At 37.6% G+C, this 11446-nt stretch overlaps 2 protein-coding genes across 2 annotated transcripts; one reads left to right on the top strand and one right to left on the bottom strand.

Moving 5' to 3' along the window:
* Positions 1–822: 822 nt before the first annotated feature.
* Positions 823–4678, bottom strand: LOC106130116 (uncharacterized). The gene is made up of 3 exons (XM_013328883.2): positions 4591–4678; positions 1966–4220; positions 823–1632 (listed from the first exon to the last, which is right to left on the bottom strand). The coding sequence occupies exons 1-3, from the start codon at positions 4676–4678 to the stop codon at positions 823–825; spliced, it is 3153 nt and encodes a 1050-aa protein (XP_013184337.2).
* A 2785-nt stretch (positions 4679–7463) lies between these two features.
* On the top strand, positions 7464–10569 carry LOC106130117 (uncharacterized). Its single transcript, XM_013328884.2, has 3 exons — positions 7464–7817; positions 8522–8619; positions 10473–10569. The coding sequence occupies exons 1-3, from the start codon at positions 7464–7466 to the stop codon at positions 10567–10569; spliced, it is 549 nt and encodes a 182-aa protein (XP_013184338.2).
* The last annotated feature ends 877 nt before the right edge of the window (positions 10570–11446 follow it).

Here is an 11446-nt window from a genome sequence, read left to right as displayed (position 1 = left end):
TGCAATTGCAATGCAATCAAATCATAATAAGCATAATTTAATTAAATGAACTTTTTATATTTCACATGAGTTATTTACTTTTAAATTGAATTTGAATCCAGTTTCCAAAAAATGTATTCTAGTTTAGCTATATAGATACTGCGTTTGCATTCACGTAAAATTTTCTAACTTCTGTCATTTTTTACAGCAAACAAAGGTCAAATTTTGAGTTTGCGGCCAGCATTGGATTGGATTATTCTGGATTATTCTTAAAAGAAGGATTTAATATTGTCACGTGCCCCATGTGACGAACAGTTGATGCGAAATGCAAGGAAATCTTGTTTTTGGAATGAGAAAGTTATGGTCGGAAGAAAGAATAGAAGTAGAATATCAGAACCATATGACTTAAACTGACATACTGCGACTAAAGATTAGATTACCGTATCCATATTCTTTCTTTCATTTTTCAAAGGGTCTTGAAGATGGAATGTTTCAAACTCTACTTCTCGCTTTTCTTTCTTTTATTAGGAAGATGTTGTCTTCCAATAGTGGGAATATTTACAATGCTGATAATATTCTTATGACTGCGTATACATACATATAATAACGTCTATATCTATCACGACTAGTCGTCTTTTACTACATCCATGGGAAAGAGATGGAGTGGTCCTATTCTTTCACCACACGGCACGTATAAATTATACCAATAGGAAATTAATAAATAGAACAGAATTCTTTTCAAACAATTTCTTAACAAACAACAACGTACATTCAAAACGTCACAAACCGAACATTTTTTTGTCACTCTATATCACATCACAATTTTAAAAAGCCCAGACACCTTTACAGGAACATTCTAGGCCGGTACATCACGGGCGGTTCTCCAAAACTAGATGGGTCCCTACCCATCAAAGTCTTCACAATCAGATTATTTGGAGAGAAGGGATTTTTTTTATGAAATAATTTTTTCAACATTGCGTTCTTCAGCTTTTTATCTCCTGAGGCTAGTTCCTTCTGTTTTTTAAACGAGAACATACGTGGGTCAGACTCTGTCATTGGTTTAGGTGTATTAAGTTTCTGCCAGAAACCTGGTTTGTTTTGAGCAGTCTGTGTTGAACAATTCCTCGGCGGCGGCATCGAATTACGCTGCATCAGCATCTGAATGTCAGGTGGCTTCTTCTTGCCAAATTTTCCGAAAAAGGGTAGCTTTCTATCACTTTGGGTTCCGGCACTCCTCACTTCTATTTCTTTGAGGCATAACGGAACTTCAGGCGGCTTATAGGGTGGACTATATTCTGGATGGGGACTTGCACAGGGGCACGGCGGAGCGGTAGGTTGAATTAACGGGGCGGGATATCTTGAATATGGACTGAAGTGATGATGAAGCAAGTTTTGTTGGTGTGCGAGATATTCAGGATGAAGGTGGGGCGGTATTGGAGGAAGATGGAAAAATTCCTGGCCATGCACAGCGTAATTGAATACTTCTTGGGGAAACACTGGCTTTTTTCTTTTCTTTTTAATTTCTACTTCAGTAGAACTTTCGCTTTCGCTCTCGTCTTCATCTTCTTCTTCAATCACGTCTTTCTTTTTCTTTTTAAGAAGTCCGAAAGAACGGAGTACTTTGGAAAGTCGATTACCTTCACCACTTTGGTCCTGTAAATAAAATTAAAAGTCGCGATATTATTAAAAATATTCAAACTATATTATAATCGAACTAGCTTTCATCGGATTGCATTTGGCGAATTTAGCGCCTTATTTTCGTACGGGAAATAATGTCTTAACCGAGATAAAAGGTACCCTATGTCTTTCTGCAGACTCTTAATAATATATACGGGTAATTTCATGAAGATTAGTTGAGTAGTACAAACAAACTTGCTTTGCATTTAAAATATTAATTGGGATTATAATTTGACGGCGACAGCAAGTCTGACTAGTTATTTTTTACACAGTGATTAATAACAAATGAATAACGGTTGTATCATTAACCTTCTTTTCTGTAGAACGATCAGTGCTGACTTCTGTTTCTGTTGAAGTTGTATCTGCAGCTGTTGCATCTAGACTAAATTTGTCCAGAACTGTGTCTGAATAGCTCGCAGTAGTTCGGGCAGTATGTTCCTCTTCTAATGGAGAGCCAATCGCCTCGCAGCTTTTGGAGTAATATTTCAATTTTGGCGTCCCAACATTAGCATCGTGTCTTGTGATTCTAATACTGTCACCAACGCTTCTTGTTACAACTGCCTTCTTGTCCGATACTGCTTTATGTGAAGCGATACTTTTATCGTCTCTCTTGCGCGTGGTTGGAGGCGACTGAGTGACTAGATTATAAATTTCTTTAATTAATTTATCTGTTTCCGTGTTATTGGTTGTTTTAGTTTTAGCCTTGGCGACATTTTCCTTATTTACATTTAACGACTCTTCTACCTTATTATTGCAGGTGGCACACGTGAAACTAGGACTCGGTACTACATAGCTATTCTGCATGCAATTTACTGGATACGTAGGAAATATTGGAAAGCAACAAGGATTTATATACGGTGGTGGTAAATAAGGTGATGGCGGTATTGAAAATGGACCCATGCTGCAGTTATTAAGATCACTGTGACTTGGTTCTTCAGTGCTCGATTTTATTTTGACATTATTTTGTTTCATCTGAGTGGATTGGTTCTCTTGACCATTACCTCTATTTTCCTTTACCATTTGAGAAATACTATCTTTTTTAATTTCTAGTAAGAAATTCTGCAGAATATCCTTAATTTCGCACAGTGCTTTATCGGTTTTATCAGTGTTACTTTCTATGTCTTGTGACTTATTAATTGACGTGTTAGCGGCTTGGGTTTGGTTAACATTTCCTGCTTCGTTATTAAATATTGGTGAGGGCAAAGAGTCACGGCAACTTGTTATACCCATTATTTGCTGAACAGTGTCTTGTTTGTTTCCTTTAAAATTACATACACTTTTATGAACCATTGAATTTGAAGATTTATTGCTGTAAGAATCCATGTTATTTTGATGTCTTGGAGAATACTTTCTACTTCTGTAATCGTAGTCTTCTTCAAAGTCCATGTTATTATATTGTTGTGCTCTCAAATTTAAACGAGGTCGGAGGGTCCTGGGTGACGGAGGTACCTCTTTATAATATGATGGAGATATCATATCATCTATAAACTTTTTTCTTGATTTAGGACTCGATCTTTCCCTAACGGGAATTACATCATACATGGAGGAATCATTGTAAATGTTAGTATGGCGCCTATGAGTCTTTTGTCGATTGTTTCTGTTTGAGCTGTAAAGTCTCGTATCGCATATACTTCTCATATCACTAACATTATTGTATGGCACAAATCGAGGTTTTCGATCAGCGTAACAACAAGAACATAAATCTGACCCTTCCATTATATTTTCACGGACCTTATATTCCTGGTCACGGCAAATAGGAGCAGAAAATTGGCTTAGATCTGATTCTCTTCTGCCAAATATTTTAACTGGTCTGTATTGTCGTTTTATGATGTTATTAATAAAATCTGGATCTAATTCACAGGTTTCCTTTGAAGATTTCTCTTTTCGCCGCCTCGTATATTTGTCTTCATTACGGACAGGTCTTTTTGCAGAGATCTCTTTGCGTTCAGTATGCGGTAATTCTCTTTGGCATTCCACTCTTTCGCGAGGACGATGCCTGGAGTGTCCCGTATGTCCTGAGTGGCGGCGATCCTCATAATCTTCATGTAAAGTGCGTTTACATCTTGGGTCAATCATTGAATGGTAGCTGTTAGTTGAGTAAGCTGATGAGAAACGTTCATAGGTCGATTTTGATTTGTGTTTTCCTAAATATGGGTAAGGTTCATCCATATTGAATTCCGGGCGTTTACTCTTTTTCATGTCACGGATATTCTTTTGATTGTGTTTAGATTTTTTAGATGGAACATGTTTCAAGTCATTACGATCAGATTCTGATTTCTCTATTATTTCACTTTCGTCAGATTTTCTGTCATTGGTTGTTTTATACAAAAATTTAGTTTTACTTTCTCGTGAATTTGATGTTTCTGGCTTTAGTACTATTGTATCAGTTTTTACAGAATTATTAGTAGATGAGGAATCATTTGTCATTGAAGTACATTCTGTGCAAATCAAATGTTTGCTGACTTCATTTAGTTGTTTTTCAATGCCCACTATTTGGTGTTTCAAATCGGTTACGTTCACAGCAATACTAGAATTAATTTGGATATCGGCTTGCGAACTGTTTCCTGTAAACATTATTTTTTATTAATAAAATAGCTGACTGAATAGAACACAATAGAATAAATTTATTTTTAAAATTGGATACAACGTATCACTTATTGAAGTCACATCACTTAAATCTAATCATAACTACTACCGCTTCCAAAGTTCATGTGTAGTAGAAGCGGCGGAATAAACTACACTGCATAATGAATGAAGAATGAAAAGGACACGTTAAATATTTAAGTCAAATAGTGTAATCAAGAGCTCTGTCAAGGTCGAAAAATATATATCGAGACAATCTTAAACCAAGTTGAGACGCTTGAATTAATGAAAGAATAATTTATTGCTTCACTGCAAATATCCAAAAATGCGTTTAGTATCTTAATTTCGTACCTATCGCCCGTCGAAAGAAGTCTTTGATGGCTCGGTACCGACGCTTGGTTCGAGGAGAAATACGACGTCTTGGTGTGCGCAGCGTCATCACAGGCGCTTGCGCAACTACACTCTGAAAACGAGAAATTAGCATATACATACATAAAAATCACGCCTCTTTCCCGGAGGGGTAGGCAGAGACTACCGCTTGCCACTTGCCACGATCTCTGAATTTATATATATACTAGCTGTGCCCGCGACTTCGTCCGCGTGGAATAGTTATTTTGGGCATCATATTTATTTTTGCAAACATCCTCCTCGGCTGTATCAATTTTAGCTGCTAATTGTTATGCGACTTGGCGACGACTTGGCCCACATCATTACCCGCGACGGAACGGAGACCGTATAGTGAGATGAGAGGCCTTTGCTCAATAGTGGGATCTTACAGGCTGATACTTTACTTTACTTTAAAATAGTAATATCTTCTAAGATGTTCATTGAAATTAAGTGATATCAAAGACAGTTGTGTTTACAATTAAATACTCATAATCAACAACAATCTTAAAAGATAGACATAATCAGTTTAAAAGTAGGTAAGAGGTAAAAATAGACAAACATACAAAGGAAGTATTATAAGTAGAATGATACCTATCTATATGTAGGTAGTAGGATAGGGCAGGGCGATCGAAAGATGCGAGGTGGTCAGGCCGTCACGCGTATTAGAAAGAACGCTGGTTCGCCGTATTAAATGTTTCGCTGCAAATTACTTATAACGACTATATCTCAAAACCTATTCGTCTGATTTATATACTGTAAATGGCAATTTTAGTCTACATGAAAAGCCGAAAGTAATAAACATATTTATTTGGATAAGGATTAATACTGAATTAAAGAAAATTGGTTTCAAAATAACTTATGTTTATAATGGAAAAATAATCTTAAAAAATGAACATAAAAGTGGTTATTGTAAGTAAACCTTAAAAGATAGATACATGCTCTCGCGGACTTTTTTGTGGCAAAAAATGAGTACTTCACATCTTTAGTACATTGTTTTACTATATCTTTGTTGGTTTGCGCAGCGTTCGCGTGGAAAGCTCGCAGATGGCCGACTCATTCAACTTTCACCTGCATTGTTGACGTTTCCCGTAGGAAATCCGGGATAAAATGAAGCCTATAGCCTTCCTCGATAAATAGACTATCTAACAGTGAAAGAATTATTCAAATCGGTTCAGTAGTTTCTGAGATTAGCGCGTTTAAACAAACAAACAAACAAACAAACAAAACAAACTCTTCAGCTTTATAATATTAGTATATAGATATCCCTTACGGGGTAAATAGTAATTTATTTAATATCTACATTAAAATAGCATTAATAATCTAGGTCACATTCATAACTTTTGAAAGTAAATACTTACACAATAAAAAAAAATAAGGCCACTTCTTCTTTTCTCGTGGATGTAGTAACAGACGACGAAGGGACAGGCTTTAAAACAATTCTTCTGCTTTTAGGCTATGGGCTAGTAACCTGTCACTATTTGAATATTTATTCTATCATCAAGCCAAATAACTGAACGTGGCCTCTCAGTCTTTCAAGACTGCTGGCTCTGTCTACACCGCAAGGGATATAGACGTGACTATATGTATGTATACTTACACCTTTCCGACGTATTAATTCAAGATTTTACATCTAAACTGGTAACTCTCCATTCTACAAGCGAAATTTCCATTTTTTTCAAATAAGTGTTATATTTTACCTAAAGTAGTGTGCTTACAGTTAATGTTTATGTAATTTAAAATCTAATGTAAAATTAAATAAAAAATGCTGATTGACTTTTAAATTTCTGATGACAAGTTATCATTTTTAGATATTTTTTGCAAAGAGAATATAGACTCCTCAAAGGTACTCAAATGCTTTTTATGCATTGTTTAAATAAGTTTGGTCTAAAAACAAGTTTTACCATTAAGTTTAAGTCAGAAGAGGTTTTGATCTAGTAGACTTGTGCCAGTCATGGACCTAATAAGTGCAAGTAATTCCATTAAAGGGAGTTGACACTTATACCATAGGTCGTCCTGAGCCTATGCCCAGAGCGTACAGCCAATACATATAGTCACGTCTATATCCCTTGCAGGGTAGACAGAGTCAACAGTCTCGAAAAGACTGAAAGGCCACGTTCAACTATATGGCTTCATATGATGGAATTGAGATTTAAATAGTGACAGGTTGCTCGCCCATCGCCTTCAATGCCAAGAGCCTATTTGCAGTAAAAATCCTGAAGCTTTTGTGAAGTATTAATGTATCGATCCTACCATCTATACTAATATTATAAAGCTGAAGAGTTTGCGTGTTTGTTTGTTTGAACGCGCTAATCTCAGGAATTACTGGTTTGAATTGAGAAATTCATTTTGCGTCGAATAGACCATTTATTGAGGAAGGCTTTAAGCTATATAACATCACGCTGCAACTATAAGGAACAAAGAAATAATGGAAAATGTAAAAAATATACAAGGAAAATTATTCATCCTTGAGGGCTTCAATGATGCCTAAAATAACTATCCCACGCGGACGAAGTCGCGGGCACAGCTAGTTTTCATATAATAGAAAGACATATTCTGTGTAAAAATGAAATATTCGAAAGAAGAATGAAATATTTGTCAAACAGACATGACGTTTAATTTGTTTAAATTTTAAAGTTTTTCCTAAACCTATTTCAAAATTTTATGCGTGAAATTTAGACCAAAATTCAAGGGCCAGGTCTTAGAATTTTTTAATTTTGAGATCTGTATCGGCCAAGTGATTTATTTTTAACAAAAGCAATGTCTGATTTGTGATCATAGAAAAAACAACCCGTATTGCTCCTAAAGTTTGTGAGAAAAGTGCTGATATAAATGCAGTAATGTTGTCAAAATTCCTGCGTGTAACTGGTCGGTGCGAGGCGTGTCTCTTCAGTGCGAAGTCCCTAGTAAATCCTCAGAGGTTCCCGGCTCCATCGAAGCCTCTAGTGATCCCGACCAAAGTGATCTCCCATTTGCTGCAGCCCCATGTACCGGTCCCTGCAAAGCCTCTAGTGACGCAGACCCGCGTGATGTCCCACCTGATTCCCCCCAGCCAGTACGACATGCCGTGGTCCAAGAAACTGCAGATGCTGTACGTGATGAGAGTGTACTGGGAGACCATACCGCTGTTCTTAACAACTTTCTTCGCTCTTGGCGTATTGTTCTGTGCTATCGCTTGGGCTATCAACAATAAGGTAACTATGCTCGACATTGTTATAAAATGGACTATGTTTGTAATATCTTTATTGCATAGAAATTTACACAGTTACAAGAAAATAGTACAAAGTACATAGTTATAAAAGAATCAAATCACTTGCAACGGCGGACTTATCCCAAGACGGGATCTCTTCTCTTTATCTCTTCTCTTTTTCTCTTCTCTTTTTTTCATCGTTATTATACACTAGCTTTTACTCGCAGTTTCGCCCACGTGAATTTAAATTTAACGCCGTCTAACAAAAAAACTATGAAATTAGCATCGCCTACAAAAAGCAACCAATTAAATACCACATTTTTCTTGATTGATGATGAAAGGTCCTTCCCCAGATACTTAATTATATATACGTGATATTCCAAAAAGATAAATTCCGTAGATGAACCGCGAAGAGGTAACAAACAATCAAATAAACTCGCTTTCGCATTTATAGTATTAGTTGGTATTGTGATTATGGAGAACGTCAATGATAAACTGGTTAAGGTCCCAGAATAAAAAACCCTTGTACATCACAAGGGTCATATTTAAAGTTCGCGTCATAGATGCGTCATAGATAATATCACAAATTTAAGTTTTCTCTCACACACGCATGCGTACAACGCTGCCATTACGATGCTTCACTTTTTTCAAGCCTCAGTCAGTCCGCCTTTTTTTCTACGTCTATGCTATGCAAATATTTTCTCGCAGGTGGATGCAGTTTTCCACACGCACAGCCGCGGAAACATCTCCCGCACCATGGACCTCCGCAATCCGGAGTACCACAAGATAATGATCATCAACCAACGGTATGTATGGATGCTGTGACGACAGCTTGGGTTGACAACTTACTACTCTGTCAAGAAAGTAGCAGGAAAAGATCAATAATACACAAACTGTTTGTTATTCATCCAAATTTATTTTATCACCTTCAAAATATGCTCCTTTAGAAACGATACACTTACGCCAACGAATAATCCAATCATCAAAACATTTTTTAAACGCTGTTTCCGGAACTGAGGTCAGTTCTCGCCGCGAATTCTCTTTTATGTCTTCTACCGATTGAAAACGGGTGCCACGAAGTGGTAATTTGAGTTTAGGAAAAAGAAAAAAGTCGGCTGGAGCCATATCTGGTGAATATGGTGGTTGCTCGATGGTATTTGTTGAGTGTTTGGTTAAAAATTCGTTCACAATGATGGCCTTGTGCGAAGGTGCATTATCATGGTGCAAAATCCAAGAATTTTCTTTCCACAAATCTGGCCTTTTTCGTCGGATTTGCTCTCTTAAACGCCGCATAACACTCAAATAATATTCCTTATTTACCGTTTGACCTTCCGGCAAGAATTCCGAGTGCACAACACTGCGATAGTCAAAGAAAACAGTCAACATGACTTTGACTTTTGAACGACTTTGGCGTGGTTTTTTCGGTTTCGGTTCAGTTGGAAGGCGCCACTCCGAAGCTTGTTGACTAGTTTGCATGTCAAACTCGTAAACCTACGTCTCGTCACCAGTAACAATGCGTTTCATGAATGTTGGGTCGGAATTGACTCGTTCTAGCATGTCCTCAGCGACTCTCATGCGATTGAGTTTTTGAAAAAAATTCAGGTCTTTTGGGACTAGCCGAGCGGCAACATGTTTCATACCCAAATTATTAGTTAAAATGGTACGGATCGACTCGTGAGATACAGAAAGTTCGGTGGCTATCTCTCTCAAAGTTGAATGAGGATTTTCAGTCACGATTTCCTTCACTTTTGCGATGTTAACTTCAGTTGCAGACGTTGATGGCCTACCAGAGCGAGGCAAATCTTCCATCACATCTCGATCGCTTTTGAACGCTTTGTTCCACTCATAAGCACGAGTTTTTGATAAAGTCGATTCACCGTAAGCCTTCTGTAACATTTTCAGTGACTCCGAACACGATATTCCATTGGCAATGCAAAATTTAAGACAAACTCTTTGTTCGATGTTTTTATCCATTATGAAATTAGCAATACACACTAGATATGATATAACTAAAAATAGCACTGTATTTAATGTAAACAACAGATGCAACTCAAACTCCGCGCCAAAATGGAAAACAGTTGCGCCAATCTAACAACAACAAAAAAAACAAAAATTTGAATTTGGAACCATAAATAAATAATCCATTCCCGATACTTTTCTGACTGAATGTATTTCACGCCTTTGCCGAAGGGTTTCACAGTTTTTTTTTCAAACGACGGGCTAGAAACTTCAAATTCTATTTATATTCAAAATAATGTGGTTCCCGGCACCAACAGAAAAAATAATAGGACCACTCCATCTCTCTCCCATGGATGTCGTAAAAGGCGACTAAGGGGTAGGCTTATAAACTTGGGATTCTTCTTTTAGGCGATGGGCTAGCAACCTGACACTATTTGAACCTGAATTCTATCATTAACCCAAATAGCTGAACGTGGCCTATCAGTCTTTTTAAGACTGTTGGCACTGTCTACCCCGCAAGGGATATAGACGTGATTATATGTGTGATGTGATATGTGTAATCATTAAATATTATGGGACTTTTATAAACATGTATGTGTGTTTGTATGTCGTCGATACCGGCCCGCATCAGCTTTTTACTGCAAAGAAAATGCGACTGCATTCACACGACTTTTCTCATTTTTCACATGCTTCCCTATAGGTACGCGCCCTGGCCAGAAATGCAAGACGTGCTGGACAAGATGAATGAGGCTGAGAAGAGGGCGTTGACCCGCGCGCAGTCCTGCTCCACGCCTTAGTGTGTCTGTCTGTTTCTGTGGCTGTTCAATGATGTGGAGTAAATCGGTCATTGCAATGCGGTTTTTGTTTTTTTGCATACATACATACATATGGTCACGTCTATATCCCTTGCGGGGAAGACAGAGCCAACAGTCTTGAAAAGACTGAATGGCCACGTTCAGCTATTTGGCTTCATGATAGAATTGAGATTCAAATAGTGACAGGTTGCTAGCCCATCGCCTAAAAAAGTTGTTTTTTTTTTGCCAACGCATATAATGTGTAACTTCCATCACAATGAAGACGGCCTCTGTGGCTCAGCGGTAGTGCGCTTGTCTGTGGCACAGTAGGTCCCGGGTTCGAATCCCGGCCAGGGCATGATAAGACACGAACTTTTTCTGATTGTCCTGGATTTACATCTATATATTTTCAGTGAGAGGTTCGGTTATATTTGGAGAAATGAGGTGTTGGTAGTCGGAACAGTTCTCGTAAGCCGCTGGTTAAAATGCGTGATACACATATAAAGGCACATTTTCAAAGCCCACCTCGGCCATGTACCAATCACTATTTCCGAATACTATTTAACGACGTTACCGTCTTACTTTCGGCACTTTAGAATAGAAACACTCTTTTCCATGGATGTCGTAAAAGGCGACTAAGGAAAATAGGCTTCTAAACTTGGGATTTTCCTTGTAGGCGATGGACCGGCAACATTTTTGAAACTGTTGACTCTGTCTAACCTGCAAGAGATATAGACATGAGTATATGTATGTATGTCTATGTAATCTCATCCAGCAGACCCGAGACATAAATTAAAATAAAAATCTTTTTCTAAAATACACGTTAATTAGTGTCGTAGAAGTGCTACGCCGGTGCTACGCCTACAGTCAAAAAAAAAAA

This window comes from Amyelois transitella, chromosome 5 (assembly GCF_032362555.1).
Source record: "Amyelois transitella isolate CPQ chromosome 5, ilAmyTran1.1, whole genome shotgun sequence".
In the NCBI taxonomy this organism is placed as follows: Eukaryota; Metazoa; Arthropoda; class Insecta; order Lepidoptera; family Pyralidae; genus Amyelois; species Amyelois transitella.
This window is presented reverse-complemented; position numbering and strand designations above follow the sequence as displayed.